Source organism: Sturnira hondurensis, unplaced genomic scaffold (genome assembly GCF_014824575.4).
Source record: "Sturnira hondurensis isolate 20B ecotype Veracruz unplaced genomic scaffold, ASM1482457v3 Scaffold0004271, whole genome shotgun sequence".
In the NCBI taxonomy this organism is placed as follows: Eukaryota; Metazoa; Chordata; class Mammalia; order Chiroptera; family Phyllostomidae; genus Sturnira; species Sturnira hondurensis.
In genome coordinates, this window is record NW_028076902.1 from 3,852,820 (window position 1) to 3,872,862 (window position 20,043).

Genomic DNA, 20,043 nt, shown 5'->3' on the forward strand with positions numbered 1-20,043 from the left:
AGCAGATGGTGGTAGGGTAACCAAAGCCCGAGGCAGGTGTGCCCCGGGAGGGCCGGTGCCAGGTCATTCGCCTGAGCCCAGGACCCCCGTGCTGCCAGATCGAGTGTGTGAGTCAGAGCGATGGATGTGGGTGGACATGGCTGTGCATCACATCCGTCCAGTGAAGGTCCGGGCGAACTGCGAGGCCACTGGCTCACGCCCTGCGTAATCAGGGCTCTCCCAGGATGGGGGTGCCTCTTACGTATGTGAAACAGCGACTTTCATCGGCCTAATAAATTGGGCATCAGATCTGTAGTTAAATGGCAGGTCTCGGCAGACAGCTTCACTGCTCTTGTATGTAATTAAAAGCTCAGTAAGCCCTGTCCGACCTGAAGGGAGATGATAAATGCCCTTCAGGTTTGTTTTGTGTCGTTAGCTTTGCCACAGTACCATCCCTTAAGGTCTTAAAAACTGATGGACTCCCTGCCTTTGGTTCCGCTGTATAGAGTGGACAAGCAGGAACACATCAAGTGACAGAGATGCTTCTACTCCCTATATGGGGCCCTGACGGGAGCCAGGGAGGCCCGCCAGTGCTCACATGTCTCCTTTTGCTTTAGAACTCCATGTGGAAGTTAGGCGTCAGGCAAGATCATGTACTATAGCACTTTGGGCCATTCTGTCATCAGACACCGTGTTTGGGGGTGGTTCCGTGTCTGTTGCATGTTTGTATAATCTCTGCATTCAGAAATAACTTACAGCTCAGCTTCCTCAGCCTCCCTCACACTGCGAATCTCTGGAATGCACCAGCTCTCCTCTCGCCATTCCTTCTGTCTGTGCTGCCCGCAGTCGCTCACACCTCCCTGGGGCCTGAGCATCCCTGTGTGCGGCAGGGGAGGGCGCCCGGCGCCACCAGTGGGCAAAAAAAGGGGGAGCGCAGCCAGTCCTGTGACCCCAGCCTGTGTGTACGTGGAAGGCCTTTCTGCCTTTTATAAATTAGCCCCAGATTCTTTTGGGCCCTCAGGGATGATACAAGGGGTGACGATTTGGGGTGGGTCCAGCTGAAAGTCACAGCAGAGCCCTCGGAAGGGGCATGTGTGATGGTGTTTCTCTCAGCTGTGCCCCTGTGTTTGCTCCCACAGACAGCCAATCAGACGTGGAGGCATCATCTGCAGGAGGCGAAGTGCTGGACCTCACCTCTCGAGAGAAGGACCAGCCGTGGGCAGAGGGGGCCCCTGAGCCCAGCCAGGTCAATGAAGAGCTCCCTGTAGAGGAGCTGACTCAGGGAGTGGCTGAGCCTGTGGATGGGGAGGAGCGGGGAGCCGAGGAGAGCCCAGAACCTGAGGGGAAGCACAGTGCAGAGGACAGGGATGAGGACGCAGACGGCCCGGAGGAAGACACAGTCAGCAACAAGAGCCTGGACCTCAATCTTGCCAGCAAACTGATGGGTTTCAAGCTGGCCGAGGGTGGCTCTGGTGCTGTGGGCAGCGGAGGCCCTGCCCCACGGGACCAGAAGCACACCTGCAACACCTGCGGCAAGAGCTTCAAGTTCCTCGGGACCCTGAGCCGACACAGGAAGGCCCATGGCCGTGAGGTGCCCAGGGAGGAGAGTGCACTCCCACAAGAGAGCCAAGGTGAGAGTGGGGTGGCCGAGGGGCCGGTGCCTGTCCCCGCTGCTGTTGCCCCTGCCCTAGAGCCAGAGGAGAAGCCTGAGCCCCCGGCCGAGGGGGAAGCCATGTCGGAAGGCGGGTCAGAGAAGCGGAGTGAGGAGGCCGAGGGCACCTCTGATGGGGAGGGCACAGCTGAGAAGAAGTCCTCAGAGAAGAGTGACGACGACAAGAAGCCAAAGACAGACACCTCCAGAAGTTTGTCCAGCAAGGCAGACAAGAGAAAGAAGGTCTGCACTGTGTGCAACAAGAGGTTCTGGTCTCTGCAGGACTTGACCCGGCACATGCGGTCCCACACCGGTAAGGGCGGCCTGGCCTTGGGGGGGCCTGGGGTTCTTTCCAGGGCAGGGGCCCATTCCCCAGCCTGCTAAGTGGGGGTGAGTTTGGTTCCATCTCTTCCCTCTGGCCCACCTGTCTGGAGGACGTGCCTCCCCAGAAGCAATGGCAAAGAGGCAGAGCAGCGACCAGGGGCAGAAAGAAGTGGCAAAGCTAGCACATGTGCCCGCTGAGCCCTGCACAATGGGAGTCTGACAAGCTATTTCCTGAGCACCTGAAACAGGCTCCTGACAGGGAGTCGCGGGGTGGGCCCTCAGCAGCGCTGTTCTTGAGAACACCTTGATCAGTTCCCCCCGAAGCTTCATTCTTCCTGTCCCTAGAATGGGGGTGAGGGCTGCATTGGGCCTGGGGTGTTACTAAGTCCTGAGCCTGGAAGGACAGGGCGGTGTGGCCTGGGGAACAGGTAGTAGGGTCAGGTGCTCTCTGGGGCTCTGGGGGCTCCTGGGTTTATCTTATGAACCTTCAGGTGGGAAGTTTGCCCATGAGGGGCTTTTCCTGTCTGGGCTGTAGGCCCATTGGAGGGGGGGCAGTCTGTTTTCACTCCTTCTGGGACTCACGGGTGTGAGGTTGAGGTTACAAACCCCGTAGCAGAGGCTGTAGTGTTGGTACAAAGAAGGGGTGAGTGTACAAATACACTCACGAAGCAAAGAGATGCAAGCATGTTGCCCCTTGTTTCTGGGACAAGGGGACAAACCCTGGTCTTAGATTGGCTTTCCTCCTGCCGTCCACCCAGCAGCGTGCACGCACTTGCTCCCCACACACTGCCCCACCTCAGGCGGTCCGTTCTGCCCTGGGCTGGCGGATTCGGAGGGCTCTGGGGCTAGCCCTCCTCAGGAGAGGTTTTCTTGGACTCCTGGCAGGTGGGGGTCTCAGCTGCTCACGGCCTGGCATTTTCAAGCCAGAGGGAAGCCCCAGCTGCTTGATATCAGGACACACAGTATCTCGTGCCTCTGATGGAGGAGGTGCCACTTTTGGTAGAGCCCTCAGGACCCGTGGCTGCCCCTGTGGGAGGAGCTGCTGCCGTCCTTCCATGAGACCCTGGCTCCTGGATGAAGTGATGGAAGGGAAAGGGAAGTCATGCCTGGCGCCTGGCGTGTCTGCCTCCCCATGCTGCCAGTTCAGACGAGTAAGAGGGTTTCCCTGCACAGGACGGAGTCCTGACCCCTGCCTCCTGCTGCCCCTTGCCTTTCTCGCACAGCTGTTCTTGGGCAAAGCCAAGAGGCATCACTGGTGGCCTTACCATTAACAGACCTAACATCTTTCCCTCGTTACTTCAGGAGAAAGGCCATACAAATGTCAGACATGCGAGCGAACCTTCACCTTGAAGCACAGCCTGGTTCGCCATCAGCGGGTCCACCAGAAAGCCAGGCACGCCAAACATCACGGGAAGGACAGTGACAAGGATGAGCGGGGTGAGGAGGACAGTGAGAGCGAGTCCACCCACAGTGGCAACAACCCTGTCTCGGAGAACGAGGCGGACTTGGCTCTGCCGGCCAGCAACCACGTGGCTGTCACCCGGAGCCGGAAGGACAGTCTGGCCAAGGACACCAGCCGCAGGGAGGACCGGGCCATGGGTCGGACGGCTGGAGCCGTGCAGGCTGAAGCCAGCAGGGGTGCGCCCAAGGCCGTTCCTCAAGGCAGCCCCAAGGAGCAGGCGCCTCAGGGTGACCCTGACCCAGAGAGCCCGGTGGCCCTTGTGCAAGACCTGCTGGAGCTGAATGGCAAGAGGCCTGCCCACCCTGGCCTGGCCGCGGACGGCACCTCGCCACTGCTGGGGATGGAGTGATGGCTCCTGCTGCCCCGGCACACAGATAGGCAGCAGGGCACAGAGCCCCAAATCGACACGAGGTTTCATGAGGTTCCCTGGGGGCCCTTCGGCTGTTGGGGAGAGGCCAGCCGCAGAGGGCCAGCCCCCTCGGGGCCACGGCCACACCCTGTGCCCGCGCAGGACACCAGCACAGACAATTCAAGTGCCTTAACTACTTACCGGTCCTTCAGTGTCGTCCTGGGTGTTGTGTTGTCCCAGATGAGTTTAAAACACAAAGCAAATATTGTGATGAATTATTTGGAGAGAACCTTCCATTTAAGCATCAACGTGACCTTCTGTGTTGCTGTGTGAGCTTGACTCAGCGAGTCTGTGATAGTAACGTCTGTTCTGTGAGCTGGAAACAGAAGAAAAAAATGTGCCCTGGGACGCCCACAGCCAATAACTGGAAGAAAATGATGTGAATTTCATGTAAATTACCAGGGGTAATGTGGATAAAATGCTCATTTCTAAAATAGACTTTCTTTTTTTTTTTTTTTTTGTCTGCTATATGGGGGTGGAGCTGTAACTTCGTCCTTGGTATTGCAAGGTGTAGTTGATGGAAGTTTCCAATTTGGTTCAGGCCAAAACCAGGACAGATTCTAGCTTCCACCTCATACCTGTTCCCACTCTTTCAGCATTAGACAAGCTGTTTTCTGTTCAAGACACTCAAGACATTTGTTCTTAACTTACAGAGAAGAGTTACCCTGGCAATTTAATGTATGGAGAACACACACAGACGTCATGTATCTGGTTTCCCCCTTTCGGTATATATATATTAATATTATTATTATTATTGTTATTATTATTGGTTCATCAGCTTGCTGGTCTCTGCAGTCAGCAGAAACTAATGGGCAATATTTGTCCTGGAGCCCTGGGTGCCCGGGTCGTGCATAAGCGTCTGCCCGAAGCTTTCCTTGCCGCCCTAGGGGGTGGCCCTTCTACTGTACTTAGGCAAGCCCTTTCTTCCGTGACTGCAGACTCCAGCAGGTTCTCCACGCGTGGCTGAAGAGCAGCTCAGAGGGGAGAGTGAGAGTACATGCGCCCGGGGCTTCCGAGGAAGCCAGGCAGTGAGGAGACCTGCCACTCACTGGTCTTCTGCCAAACCCAGCCCAGCCTTACCCGCGTGTGCTACTGTCATTTGCAAAGCGAGAAAATACTACTACTGGTAATAAAACTGCACATGCAAGACTGAAGACAAGACATAGATAGATTTATATTTATCTTCCTGCGATTTGGGATTGGTGCTTGAAGATAAACATGTTGTTTGTAGTTTCTGAAATAACGAACCCCTGGGTGACAAAAGGCGGGGGAGGGGCCGTTGTTTGTTTGTTTGTTTGAAGCATCCTATGCAGGCAATAGACTTCCCTTGCTGCAGGTGCCAGCAGTGAAGAGAAATATAACCTACTGTAGCTGAGATTCTTCAGCATCTGTCCTGCAGCTGGGACCCCCAGGACGCCCAAGGCCTAGTGCTGCTGGGCCTTCTGTGCTGCTCCACCCCTCAGACCCTCTTGCCTTGCCCCGGGGAGCCCCCGAGTACCCCTGCCTCCCTCCCCAGGGCCCTGCGCGCACCTCCTTGACACCCTGTCAGTGTGCAGCAGAGGCACGCGGACCCTTTTCTCCCACTTCCTCACCAGTTGCTGGTGGCCAACATCCAGCCACCCAGACTTCAAAGGAAGATACATAGTCTTGAATTAATGAAAAGTGATATCTTTGCATGTGAAAGGAAACAAGTTGAGGTATATATATAACTTTTAACTGTATTAGGGGTGTATGAACCAGTCTCAGAACAAGGTGGTTATTTGCTCTAGGTGAATGCACATCAGAACCAAGGATCCCTGTATCACTTCATACCCAGTGTGGTCTGCTTAGTTAAAACCAGTCCATGCATCCCTTAATTTTTTATGACGATTGTTGTTATTTTTGTTATTATTATTTGGGGTTTCTAGTTTTGTTTTTGTTTTTTGTTGTTTTTTTTTTCTTTGCAACTCTCCACGCTAAAACTCACAACATTGTGGAGAGGAGCCGGGACTTAACTCAACGCTGCAGTGAGATGTAGCAGGAACAGCCCCAGCAGCGCAGCCGGGGCTGCGGCCCGCAATAATCACTATTGATTTAAAGCTTTATTTAGCCTTACTCTGTGCCCTCTTAGTCAGTGAGGTCTTGCCACATTTTATTAGTGAGGCTGAGAAATGTATTGTTTGTTGTTCTGCCCCTTCCCCTGTATTAAACTGTGAAATTTGTGATTTGTTTAAACTCTGGGTGAATCATAGCTTAGTTGCATGTCCAGCTAATTTGTTTCTATACATTTTGTTTGATTCTCTTTCTCCTCTCAGGGCTTTTACAAAAAATATATATATATGGATCTTCTGAAAAGTTTTTTTGAGGTGCAAGTTTCTCTCTTGTTTTTCTCTTTGATTTGTGGACACAATGCTGAGATTCAATCACTACATGAAACTTCTGGCTGTGAAAACAAAACGAAACACCCAGAGGGCTGTTTTTGCAAGCAGCCCCGGGGAAGCTATGTGACAGTCGGATGCCAGTTTCAGAAAGATTCGTCGTACCCTCAACCCTCTGTTCGTCTCCTCTCCTCTCTTTTCTTCAAGAAGGAAGTTGATCCTAGTGATTTCAGCCCATGCATTAAACAGGAAACAATAATAAATATGTAGAATTCATATTTTTCTAAAGGGAACTTAAAAACTGCTGCTACATATTATGTACAAAACTGGTTTATGCCACATGAACAGAATCACAAGTTTAGTTTTGGTACTTTTGTTCCTCTTTGTATTCAGTTGTATAGTACTTTCAAATTCAGAATGAGAAGAAAAGCTGTTCTGTATCAAACCATCTAAGCAATAAATGTTATATTTTTAAAATGGCAGATCGCTTGTCACACAGTTGTCCTGTGAGTTGCTGTGGTCCCATCAGTTTGTCCTGCTTCCTGTCAGCTGGGCGCCCGTGGTTCCCATGAACACTGTCGAACACCGTCGCCTTCTGGCCCCTCAGGCTCAGCCCCAGCTGTGAGGCCACCTGGGGTGAGAGCCTGGTCTGGAAGCACGAGCACAGGGAGGCCCCTCCCAGGGCCAGTGGGTGGGCCCAGGTGGGTTAGCAAGAGCTGAAGCCAGGGATTCTGTCTTCTGGGCAGCAACTGCTGAGAAGTGCACTTTGCCTTTCCCTTCATTTGCCAGTTACAAGGGATAGAGTTGCCCCTGTGGGGGGGGGAACCCCCATAATTCAAGGGAGGGGCCTGTATGGGACAGTGATCCCCGGACTGGGGACAGAGGAGATCCAGGCGCATGCACGTTTGCAAAAAGTCTGTCATTAAAACAGCGAATGAGTAACATTAAAGTCCTGACTGCTGTAAGCCGAGCTCTCAAAGCCCAACTCCGGAGGAACCTGGGCTCTGGGAAGCCAGGCCTCATCAAGACGAGACTTGCCCTGGGCTCTGGTCCTGAAGGCCTCCTCTGCGGGGGCCCTGCTGCTGCCCTGCACACCACACACGAGCCCCAGGAGGCTGGCTGGGCTGGGATGCCAATGAGGGGTGCCGACTTGTACTCAGTGAAACAACCAAAGCAACTTGGGAATGGTTATGACAGAAACAAGAGACATGCCTCCCAACCTCTCCCTTTGGGGGGGCAGTGCTGGTGGCCACCAGTGAGCACCGTTTCCAGGCCCCAAGTGGATGGAATCGTTTTCCTGATGGAATACGGACTGACCCTGGTCAATGTGAGGGTGAAGGGGAGTGTGGAGGTGGGGAAGGCCCTCACCCACCCAACGCCACAGCTTGGGTGGGTTGGGAGGCGGCAGGCGGGAGGGAAAAGATGGAATTTGTCAGGAGTTCTGCCTGTGAGGAAGTGATCTGCTGCGAGCACGTGGGGTCCCTCTGGGCTGGTGCCTCTCCCACCTCTGGCCGTGGGCTGACTGGGGTAGCCAGGCCCGAGCCGCCCTTCCCCCCAGCCACCCGGTCCCTGCCCCACCCTCTTCCATGGCCCCTCCCTCAGGTGTCCCTCTCCAGGCCCACAGGGGCTGACTCCGGACAGACTTGGAGAAAGCCCAGGTATCGGGTTACATTCAGTTCCCAGACAGTGGTCCTGAAAAAAGGAGTTGGGCAGGTGCAGAGGCATTTTTCTCAGAGTTTATTAACTCCAATAATGGCTCAGCCTCATCATCAAGAATAATGCATTTATTAAGTTTTAAAACATGGGTTTGGGTGTTCTCCCCTGCTGTGCCTTCAGAGAGTCCCAGCCAAGCACAGGTGACCGTCACAGGATGGGGTGGCCGCCTGAGGCCATGCCGCTCCGCAGCCTCCCTTCAACCCCGTTCTCCACGTTGACACGCCTTTCCTGATGAGAAGAGGAAAATGAAAGGAGCTTGTGTTTAAAAATCAGTTTTAGCTCTGTAGTTGTCAAACCTCACTAAGGCCTGTGACCTAAGCTGAGCCTTGAGGTTGGTTCGGTCTCCTGTTCCGGTCCAGGATCCAGACGACCTTGACCCTGCCCATTCCACAGAGCGTTCGTTGGCTGGGCAGGCACTGTGAGCCAGGCACTGTCCCAGGCACAGAGAACGCAGCAAGGAGCCAAGATTTCTTTCCTGCGAAAGTTGGGTTTTAACAGTGGAAAGAAAGGATGTGCAAAGTAGATGAAGTAGACGAACTAGACTGGGGATGTGCGAAGTCCAAGGGGAAAGGTAGGCTGTGAGGGGCAGAGCCAGGGAGAGATGGGCAGGTGGACCAGAGAGCCCACAGGACAAGCAGTAGGAAAGGCACGTGCCAGCCCTGACAGTGGGGCTCAGCCGGTGAGAGGCTCATCCTGTAACCCTGAGATCGCTGGTCCTGGGCCCAGCCCGGGCACGTGCCCCAGCTTCAAGCTGATCCCCAACTGGGGTGCGTGCAGGAGGCAGCCCATCTGGTGTTTCTCACACTGATGTTTCTCTCTCCCCCTACCACTCCCTCTTCCCTTCTCTCCCTTAAGAAAAAGTCACCTACCCAGAGAAAAGGCCCCGACGAACACGGTGGGCCCTGCAGGAAGTAGCAGGACTGGAGTGGGGCGAGGGGCAAGCGAGGGGGAGGAGGGGCTGTGGGGGGGGAGGGGCGGGGCGTGCTGGCTGCGTGTTGACAGTGGGGTAATGGGGACAGGGGCAGATGCAGGGAGACAACCGAGAGGCAGGCAAGAGCAGGCAGAGGGTTGGAGCAGAGGGACGGGTGTGAAGATGTGGAGAAGGGGTGAGTTGAGGGTAAGTTTTCAAAGGGAGCCAAAAAGTGTTAGGGCAGATCAGAGACATCTGCAGAGAAGTCAAAGCTTTGAGACTCCCCAGAGCACAGGCTCGCAGGTTGGCTGTGACTCCTAGGGGTTTGGAATTCTGAAAGAAATGGCTCCCTTCGTGAAAAATAGCCTCGGTAGAGGATGTGCTGCCAAGGGTGAGGAGAGGGTAGCACTCCCTGGTCCTTCCTGTCCACCCACGTAAGCACCTCGCTGTGGCTGCTCACGTCCCCGTGACCAGGGGCACATGAGCCTTCCTGTGGCGGCTCCCAAAGCAGCAGCAACCCCTCCCTCCCCGAGTGTGGTTTCTGGGCCTGCTCGCCCGGCCCTGGCACCTGCTCCTCACCTGGCATTCCCACTGTCCTCTGGAGGTCATGAACCCAGCAGAGGCCGCAGGGTCTCTCCCTGAGAACGTGCCCGAGGGACAAGGGGCGGCACCACAGGCCGGAGCACCAGGCAGCTTGTCCCCGATGGGACTGGTCCTGCAGCCCAGTGGCTGTGCCTGAGCAAGAAGAGCTTCGAGGGGCTGAGTGGACATTAACCCCAACGGCCCTGCCCTGGATTTCCAGGGCTGTCCCCAGGCAGGGAAAGGGTCACAATAACAGATGCAGGAGCGTGTCTGGGACCCAGTGGGTGTGCTGAGTGCTCTCACATGTCTTCTCACTTGGCCCTTGCTGGAGGAGCCAAGGCCAATAAATGTGGGGCTGCGCTCGACCTTGGCTTGCTTGACTCCACGGTCAGTGCTCCAGACCCCCCAAGGCAACCATCAGTCCCTGTGTGCCCTGAGGACTGAGGTCCAAGCAGACCCTTTCATCATTGCCCCACCCCAGAAATGGCATCAAGAAGTGAGTACTGACCTCTTGCCACTGGTCCCAGGTTAGAACAGCATGTGTGAATTTGTGTGTGTGATAAAATACATAACCTAGAGTTTACCATCTTAACCTTTTTTTCAGGTGTACAGTTCAGTGGCATTAATACATCCATAGAACTTTTCATCTTATAAAACTAAAACTCCACCCCCTCTAAACACTGCCTCCCGTTCCCTTTCCACACCACCCCGCCCCTGATACCCACCATTCTGCTTTCTGCCTCTGGTCTGACTACTCTGGGAACCTCTCGGAAGCAGAGAGAACGTTTGTCCCCTGTTTGAGAAATGTGGGGGCTCGGGCAGGGGAGATGCCTGGAGGGAAGCACCCAGGGCGCAGGTGGAAGAGAGCCTGCCCTGCATGAAGGGTCTCAAACATCAGGTCATCCCGCCTGAGCACACAGCCAGCCACGTGCCCTGCGTCAGGCGGAGTGGAGAAGTGGCCAAGAGCCAGGTCTCAGGGCAGGCTGGCTGGCGAGCAAATCCCAGCTCTTCCTCTAAGGCCTGATGAATGGCCTCAGTGTCCCCATCTCTGAGAAGGAGGTAACAGCAGTATCTGCTTCACAGGGCTGTGGTGCCGACCAGGTGAGTTAACACACACCAGGGACTTGGACAGCGCTTACCCAGCAGGTGTGATGGGCGTGCCGTGGTCTCTCGTGACGTGGGTTCCGTGGACCTGTCCTCACAAGAATGCTGCGTTGGCTGCCAGAGAGGCAAGAGGGCAGAACTTCCACAGGACACACTTGTTCCACAGACGTTGGGGGACGCCTAGGGACGTGGCTGTGGAAGATGACCGGGCTTCAGGCACTGCCCTCAGGACCACTTCCTCCGCCCTGGCTGCCTCCCAGCCCCTGCTTGTGTGATGCCCAGGGCGAGGGCATGGGAGACAGACAAGCAGGGATCCGCAGTCAGCCAGGAGTCCCCAGAATGCACAGGTTTCTTCCCACCCCTTGGCCCGCCTAGCCTTTGCCAGTCTGAGTGGTGGAGAAGAATGGGCCCAAGAGAGAATTCTAGGAACCTCCTGCCAGCCCCTTGGGCCACCTGCTTGGCTGCCCACCCAGGGCTGGGGAAGCATGGGGTCCCAACTCCACGAACCCGACAGAACGCTCCCTGCAAAGGATAAGGGTCCCAGAGAGCGGCTGGGCCCTTTGGCTGTAGTTCAGTCAGCTGCCTGCTCCCAGCCACCAGCCTCCGGGGGACCCAGGACTCCGCGTTGGCCTGGTGTTTATCACTGCCCCCCAACCCTGGGATTGTGTGAGAGAGGCACCTTGAGCTCTCATTCCTCCCTCACACGGGGCAGCGTCCTAGGAAGCCCCTTGTCTCGGCCCCCCCTCAGTGCAGGCCTGGTCTGTGGAATGGGCGCAGCCCCAGCACTGGGTGAGGCCTGGCCCAGACCTGCCCTCACTTGGTAGCAGGAGCCCAGGGGATCCTTGCACACACTGAATGTGTGAGAGGCTGGTGCAGAGTCCAAAGCCATGTTCTGAGGGAGATGGCCCTGGCAGCGGCGGCAGAGACAGCTACAAAGTCTCACTCCAAAGACAGAAAGCAATTCACGGGGAGGACTGCAAAGCCAGACAGGATTTGAGAGTGTGGGGGTTGGAGCCCTTCTGGTGGCCACTCCCCCAGCCCCTGCTGCAGCCACAGCCTGAACACACGAGCCACCCAGGATCTTCCCCACAGCTTCTGCACCTCCACCCTACGCACAGACTCCACAGGCTCCTTGAAGAGGCCAAGTAGCGAGAAGGACAGCTCAGCTGGCTGCCCCACATCCGGTGCCAAGTGGCCTAGGCCCCTCCTTTTCCACCCCCAACCCCCCGAGGGGCCAGGAACTAGGGTGGACAGCCGGGTTTATTTTAAACTTGAAATTGAAGGTTGCTCTTCAACAACAGCAACAACACAGTCCCCTGCTACTCTAGGCTGCCAAAGTCGCTGTCCCAAATTAGAAACCAGTGGGCACTCCTTTCCCAATTGACTGCTATGGGAAGGAAGCCACAGCCAAATGTGGACTGATGCACCTGGTGGCCCTGGCCGGTGGCTGCCTCAGCCTCACAGGCTGTCCGGGCAGGGTCAGTGCAGGCCGGCAGAGGCCAGCGCGGGGCACTCCTTTGTCCTTGGACCTGTGACAGCTCTTTTACAGGGCTTTTAAATAGAGGGAATACCTGCTCAGGTTAGAAAATTTAGGCTGCAGGAAAATAGAAAGAAAAATATTAAAGTCATCATCTTGCTTCTCAGATACTATTTTTATTCATTGAAAATTACTGTTTAATTAAGCCCAGCTTTTCCCCCTTCCTCACGTTCGGGTGTGTTTTTACAGCACTTTTACAGCACTTTGCACGTTGTGGAGTGTTTTCCTGTGCCTTTTGGTTTCTGTCATCACCCACACCCAGTAAGCCAGGAGGAAAAAATCTTTATTGCCTCAGAGCAGAGACAAGAGTTGAAATGGTTTGCCCCTGTCTGCCAGCTAATGAGGCCTTGTTAGGGCAACACTGCCCACCAGAAAACCCCCCAATCCGAGCGTGGCTGGTGTGGGCATCGCGGGGTGCATTGTCCACTGAAAGGGCGGTCACAGAAAACTGAGAGTATGTGTTTAAATCACCCCTGTACACCGGAGTCACGGAGGGACCGAACGCAGAGGCAGACCGCTCCAGACTGGGGGGCGAAGGCTTACGTGTGGGGCTTGTCTTGGGCAGACACGGGACGTGCTCTCTGCCCCGACCTGCCAAGTTCACAGAGAGGCCTGAACCAGGTCAGTCATGAACACCGTCCAGGGTCTTGACAACACCTCACTCTGTCCAGGCTGCACCCTGGAAACAGCTCCTGCTGTGGGAATGGTGGGCAGAACAGGCATTTCAAAGACAGGGGCAGTGCAGAGAGCCTCAGCTTGCCCGAGGGTCAACCAGTGGCCAGGCCCTCTCGAGGACCTCCTCCAACACATGCTTCTGCCACACGGATGTGACTTGGGTGGCATCCATATGCTCCTAAGGCCACTCAGTGACCTCCCAACTGTTCCAGCTCGATTTTGCTGCAGAAGCAACAACACCCAAACTTCCAGTCAGGATTGGGCAGTGGGCAGGGCTCTGCAGGGACAGCTCCCCTCCGGCCGCCAGCATCTGCTGAGCCAGAACCTCCTGAACAGTTTCTCCCTTCCACGGTGCAGGCAACCCTTCCACTAAAAGGAATCGCCTGAATCACTTATTAAAAATTCAACTTCACACCTCCTGATTCAGGATCTCAGGGGGTGGGACATAGCTACTTGCATTTTCAGGACATTCAGAGAGTTCTGAAGCCCTGGGGAGTTAAAGACTGTCCCAGGCTCCTGTCCTCAGTTGTACCTTGTCACCATGGCCTGTGAGCAAGTGCCACCACTCCCTGACTTGCCTTCTTGGGACTTTGGGCTGACTTGGCTTCTGACACCTGCTTGTCCATTAGCCCCTAGGACCCTCTGGAAAATGAAACTGTGGAGCCCTGATTTAAAAAGTAGGCAGAACCTTTTTTCTTTTCTCTCTCTCCCTATTGCTCTCTCTCTTTCTCTCTCAATGGTTTTTTAAATTAGCTATTTAAGGTTGCATCCCCTTGGACACAGAGATCCTTGTGGCTGCAGGCACCTAGGGCCTCACTGGAACCCAGGCCCATGGGATACGCTTGCCCACCTTTCCTCTGTCCACACCCAGGCCTCTACCAGGGACCGAGGGAGCTGCCATCTCTAAGCAAGGGTGGGCAGCGAGTGGCCAGGACCCCAGTGGGTGGGAAGTGGAGGGAGGCAGGCCCACACATGAGCCAAGGGTCCAAGCACACTCTATTGTGTCACAGCCCTTCACCCACAACGTCTAGTTCAAAGGCAAATCACAAAGGATTTCAAAATGGCACCTCAGGGCACTAAACTCCAAGCACTGGCCTGTGTCCCTGAACTGGTACCGGGACATGTATCCCTTCTCCTCTCTCTGAAGCCCTTCCCCCACAGGTCCAGAACCCAGGACCCTGTTTCCACCGGCCCTCCCCAATGCCCAGCACCCCTTCAGTGTCTCCAGCCAGGCTGCTGGTTGCCTGGACGCTGCTGTCCCCCCACTGACCTCAAGCCCAGAACTCACTTGCTGTCCCTGGGTCTGCACCCAGTGGCGTTTGTGCTTTCCTAAAAACGTAGTCTCACGTTCAGCACTTGTGAGGCTCAGCCACGCCGCAGTCAGGTTGGATCTGCCTACTTCCTATCTTCACCACACAGGCCTGTGCTGAGCCCGTCTCCAGTTCCTGGTGCCAGCGCAGGACTCTGACTCGTGTGGCCTGTGCCCTCTCACCAGTGATGCCTGTCCTCCCGCTCTGGGACATGCAGGCCGCAAGGGGCCACACCAGCCAGTGGAAATGCCTCAACTCCCTGGCCAGCCCTGGGTATGTCCGGATTCTCAGGGGTTTGCACCCTGCTGGGGGAAGGTGGGGCTGCAGTGCGGGTGGGCTGGGGGGGGGGGGGGGGGGGGGGGGGGGGGGGGGGGGGGGGGGGGGGGGGGGGGGGGGGGGGGGGCGGTACCACGACGGGAGTAAAAGGAGGCAGGAGTCAGAGAGGGGCCCGGGGCCTCTGCCCCTGCGAAAGGAGAGAATGAAAGCAAAAGCCAGGGAGGATGTGGGTCCTAAAAGCAGAAAAAGGAAAACACTTAGTAATTTTTTTATTGAATCTGAATTTCACCATGCCCAATTTTCCTGTTATGTGTTGTCTCTTCTTTATAAGACTGTTCTTAGAACAGTTTTAGGTTCACAGCACAACTGAGAGGAAGATACAGAGACTTCCCGTGCATTCCCTACCCCCACACATGATCGGCCTCCCCCATTATCAACACCCCGCGTCCGAGAGGGGCATTTGTTGCGATGATGAAGCCACACACACATCATAGTCACCAGAGTCCGTAGCCGACGCCGGGGAGCACCCTTGGTCTTGCACATTTCGTGGGTTTGGACAAATGTGTAATGAACCCATTGTTACAGTATCACCCAGAGCAGTTTCACTGCCCTAAAAATGCTCGTCCCATTCACCCCTCCCTCCTCGCACTGGGTTGTGTTGGGACACCAGCGCAAGGGTTGGGGGGCGGGGGGGAGTGGTACCAGGAGAACACAGAGAACAAATTTTATGTTTAATTGGGGAAGAAAACAAAGGATCAAGGGTTGGGATGCCAGCCAGCCAGGCAGGACGCGGGCTCTCTGGAACTTCGGAATCACCGCGCAGAGGGCGGAGCCAGAGGACCCGAGGGGGCTGGGGCTCCGGGGGCGTCGTGGTGGGGTGCCCACGCCTGTGCTCATTCAGCAAATACCTGTGCGCGCCCAGGAGGTGCAGGCTCTCGCAGGAAATCCAGAGATGAGAGAGTCGCCGACTCTGCTCAGCAGGAGTGTGGGAGGGAAAGACGTGGGCAAGTGGCCTGGTAGTTGGACGACGATTTTCAAGGTGCAGGAGCACTGGGCGACTGGGCGCTCAGAGGCGGAAGGATACTGTCGGCTGTAGACTCAGACGCCCTGGAGAGAGGCACCTGGGAGAGTGTCCAGAGGTGGGGCAAGGTGGAGGGTGGGACCAGGGCCAGGCCACCTGGGGAGAGTGCTATGGCATTGGGGTGCAGGGTGTGGGGCCTGCCAGTGGGGTGGGCCCGTGGCTGAAGTGTAGGTGGGGACACTGCCTGACCCACACAGTGGACAGTGAAAAATGCCGAGCAAGTGAGTTAGGGAATTAGGAGAGCTTTGAATACTGGAGCCAGATTCTGACTGCAAGTGGGGCCACTGAAAGACCTGCAGCATGTCACTTAGCAGGTCCGAGCTGCATTCTGGACGCATGCAAGCAGCAGAGTGTAAGGTAGAGTGGAGACAGGGAGCCCTCTGAAGGGAGTATTAGAATGGTCCAGGCTGCAGAGAACAAGGGTTGGTGGGAGAGAGGCGCGGTCAGAGGAGCAAGTGCCTGGGCCCTGAACGAAGCCAGGACACCCGGAGGAGGAGGAGCGGCGCTGCTGGCTCATGGCGACTGGAGATTCAGTCTTGTCTGAGGCGCCTGTAGGAGGACTTTGATGGCAAGTGACAGAGTCCAACCCAGACCAGCTTATGCGCAAGTGGGAATGGGTTAGCCCCCGTCGCCGAACGTCCTGGAGTGGAGGCTTTGCTCACAGCATCCACATATTCATAAACAGTGTTGGAATTGCCTTTTTCCTTCTCCTCCTTTTTCTGTCTTTACACTGCTTTCATCCTCAAGGAGGGTCCCGGACATGGCAGCAAAGGGGCCCAGCAGCCGGCCCTCACGTTCACCTGTTTTGCCAGCCCGGCCGCAAGGTCTAAGTTCACACAAGATTTATTTGTCTGGCTGGCATGAGCCACATGCCCATCTGTGGGTCACAGGCCATCCTTGGAGCAGTGGGTGAGTCAGATGTCCCCCAAACTGCCTGAATGGGACACTTGCAGCGGGAAACCATGGGGCCGCCCCAGGAGGGGAGGAAGAGTGCGGGCTGGGCGTCTGTAGCTCGGGGGCGAGGAGAGTCAGGACCCACTTGAGGCCTGTGGGAGCTGCCTGTAGGAATGAATGAGACCATAACGGGGAGGGGGAGGGGGAGGAGGAGAGCCAGAAGGAGACACAACACCCCGGGAAAGAGAGAGTCAGAAGACAAGAGGATGAAAAGACCCGAGAAGCAATGGGCACAGTAACAGCACCGCCTGAAGAGATGCGGGGGTGGGGTGACCATTCCCATCAGCAGGGAGGATGAAGCCAGGCCTTGGATTTGGGGCCACAGGAGAGGGTGGAGGCAGAAGCCTGACGGGAGCAGCTGGGACTGGAATGGAGGTGAAGATTTGAATGTGGGATATGGCAGAGACGGGAGGGATGCAGGGAAGATGGTCACCAGAGGGGATTGCAGGGTCCTGGGGAGGCTTTTAAGGATCAAGAGAAAGAGCATGGGTTTGGGAAGGGCAGTGAAGAAAACTCTGTCTCCCAGTGGTGAGGAAATCGTTGATAAGGCAAGAGCAAAAGTTGAGCAAGATCCTGGAGGAGGCAGGCAGGAAGGAAAGGATGGCCTGGCTCTCAGGAGCAGTACCGCCCTGGCCAGTGTGGCTCTGTTGGTGGGAGTCTCAACCTGTAGGCACAGAGGTCTCCCATATGTTTCTCCCTCTCTCCCTCTCTCTCTCTCTCTCTCTCTCTCTCAAAGCAATAAAAAAAGCGTCCTAGTGAAAAGAAAAGAAAAAGAATGGGCACCATATTCCTCTGAGATGGGAACTGAGGAAGAGAGGAAAATGCAGGGATCGGACCCTGACCCGCCTGGGGCTGAGGAGTAGAATGTGAGCAATTCGGGTGAGACGGCTCCTTGTTGTGGTGCAGCCCCTGGTCATCTGCAAAGTGGAAGGCAGGAGGGTGTGGCACCCTCCTGTGGGGTGGGGGTACGGAGCAGCCCCCACAGAGACCAAGTGACAAGGACCAGTTAGGGCTGGGTCCTTGGGGTGGGGGTACGGAGCAGCCCCCACAGAGACCAAGTGACAAGGACCAGTTAGGGCTGGGTCAGTAGCAGTGCAGGTGATGAGCACCAAGGACCCTGCTCAGCTTTGCAACATAAGATGCAACTCAGTTCAAGACAAGCCTCACAGTGTGTCCAGGAACAGGGCCTTCATTCATTGCAGCACTGAGCAACCCCTCCAGGGTTGGGAGGGGCTACTTGGGGGGGCACCTGGAACAGAGGAGAGAAGGCTGGCAGGACAGTGAGGTGGAGGAAAGGATTAGTGGAGTTGCTTAGGCTCTTTTGAATGCAAAACAGCAGAAATAGACTCAAGTTTATGGGTATCCAGGTCCTTCTCTCTGCAGGACACCTCAGGGTCTCTGGGTCTCTCCCTGCTACCTCTTGAATTCCCAGGCAAGGGCATCCGATTGAGCTGGCCGAGGTCAGGGGGGACCCTGAGTCAATCAGTTATGGCCAGGGACGAGGACAGGGTCTACCCTGGGCACTGGGGTATTTCCAGAAAAGAGAGGATGGTCAGGGGAAAGCCAGCTGCCTCCTTGAGAGCAGGACTGGGGAGTTAGTTGAAGCCTTTAAGCAGAGCAGCCAGAATGAACAAGGTGGAAAGGGTAGACTAGGTTTTCTCCAAAGACAGGCCTTGCTGAAGGCAGAGGCCAGGCTGCCCCACATCCTGGCCAGAAGTAGCAGCAGGAGCCGGAGTGAGAGCTGAGGGGAGCGCTCCAGCCCAGTCCTGGCCTGCATTCTGGGAGATGAGGGAAGCAGCTGAAGTAGCCCTGTCAGTTCCTCTCCTGCCTGCAGAGCCACCAGAAGCAGAAGCACGTTCTCCTGTCCCTGAAAAAATGTAAACTGACCCCTCACACTGGAGCCTTGGCCAGTGTGTGTGATAAGACAGTATGCGGTGGGGAGGGGGACGGGGACGGGATTCAGACCAAGCTTACAGTCACCTGACTCTCAACAGCAAACACCTCCCTTTTCCTTCCCAGCGGCCACTGACACTAGGAGTGAGTGCTTGGCTATAGGGGGCCCCAGGGGTGGGGACACTGACATGTGGAAGCTGGCACACACCCAAATCTTCCTCAGAAGTCTTCCCTGCCCCACATCTGCAATGGCCCCAGGGCTTGGAAAATGAGCTGTAAACCCTATTCCACAAATCTGGCACAACCTGTCTCCTGAGAGGTTGCTCCCTTACATAACCACGCCCCAGATTTTCCCAAATCCAATTCTGTGCCTTCAGTCCCACTTCCTCCTGGAGGCCTTCCTTGACTACTCTGGCTCTTGAAGGACCCCTCACTTGGTTCTTACTATATTTGTCTTTTCCTCCCCCCCCCTTTTTTTTGGCTGAACTGGGTCTCCTCAACTAAATTGAAGGGCAGGGCAGGTGCAGTTACACTTTTTGGTGCCCCCTCCAATATTTAGCTCAGTGCCCTGCACATTTAACTACTCAGTAGTTACTTTCACAGATGGAAACAAAGTGTGAGTAGCATCCATGAGGGGCTGTGTGGTTTGGGCGGTGGACAGGACTCCAGGTTTTGGCTCATCCCCAAAGCAGGCCAGCAGCAGCTCTGGTGTTTTCGCCCAAGCCGAGATGACACACCAGTTTTCAATGAGTGACTCCCACTCTCTCTCAGAGAGCACACTGTCGCTTTGACCTTCCCGCCTGCTGTTCAAAGAAGGTGGTTGTTCTTTGCGTATTGAACTCACCTGAGGACTCTTTAGATGCCAAGTGACGGGCCCACCGCAGGCCAGTTCCGTCAGTGGCTGAGGTTCCAAGGCACACTGAGAGTTTTAACCTCCACCCTTCCTTGCTCTTCCTCCCTCCCTGCTCCCCAGAGCTTTCCATTGTGTAGAAGACTGGAACCTGCCATTGACGGGTATCCTGGAGGGTGACACAGTACAAAGTTTCCCAGACTTGGGGCCAAACAGCCCCGAATTCAAATCCCAGCCCCACCGTCGGTGTACAGTTCTGCTCTTCTGGACCTTGATATCTGTTTCCAAAATGGGTATAAAATGTCCAGAACATAAGGTATGTACAGAGCTTCAAATAAGTAGAAGCCCCCTAAAATGACAGTCCCCAGGCCTCCCTGAGTCCTTAAGTGCATCACTGAGATAGGCCCACAGTCTTCCATATCTAGGGACACGTGGAGACGACAAAACCCTGTGAGTGCTGTGACTCAGATGATTGCAGCTGAAGTCATTTCACAGAAATGGGGAAAGATAAGCCTTAATTTGACTTCTGATTACAGAAAAAAGGATTCATAGTCTACCTAACTTGACGCATTAAATTCTTCTGTATGTTAACAAAATTATCTCTTCATTTTAGAATTTCTCTTTTTCTAATAGGCCCTGGGAGACCCTGAGTCGGGCCATCTTGTAAAGTCAGGTGTTTTGGCCCTCTGCTGGTGAGTCTTGCCCCTGGCCCTGCCCCAGCCCCAGCCCTGAGCAGGGTCCTGGACTCTGAGGAATGTCCCACCTCCCCTCTCTCCCCGAAGGAGTGTGAGCCGTTCTTCTGGCCCGCACTCTCTGTGGAAGGCAATACATTCCTGACCCCCCTGGGAGCCTTGGCCAGTGGCAGGCATGGGTCTCTTTGATGTCCCAGGACAGCTGGACGAGATCCTGTACATTGTACTGTGGCCGGGAAATTCTGGGACAGAGTTCAAGTTTTGTTATACTAGAGAGAAGC

General features: G+C 55.4%; 1 protein-coding gene across 2 annotated transcripts in view; it reads left to right on the forward strand.

Moving 5' to 3' along the window:
* Positions 1-6,676, forward strand: part of RREB1 (ras responsive element binding protein 1) — a 71,630-nt gene extending 64,954 nt beyond the window's left edge. For both annotated transcript variants that reach the window (XM_037045366.1, XM_037045367.1), the window contains 2 exons: positions 1,119-1,943; positions 3,257-6,676. In XM_037045366.1, coding sequence (XP_036901261.1) covers positions 1,119-1,943; positions 3,257-3,765 — 1,334 coding nt within the window. In that variant the 3' untranslated portion in view covers positions 3,766-6,676. The remainder of the gene's footprint in view (positions 1-1,118; positions 1,944-3,256) is intronic.
* The last annotated feature ends 13,367 nt before the right edge of the window (positions 6,677-20,043 follow it).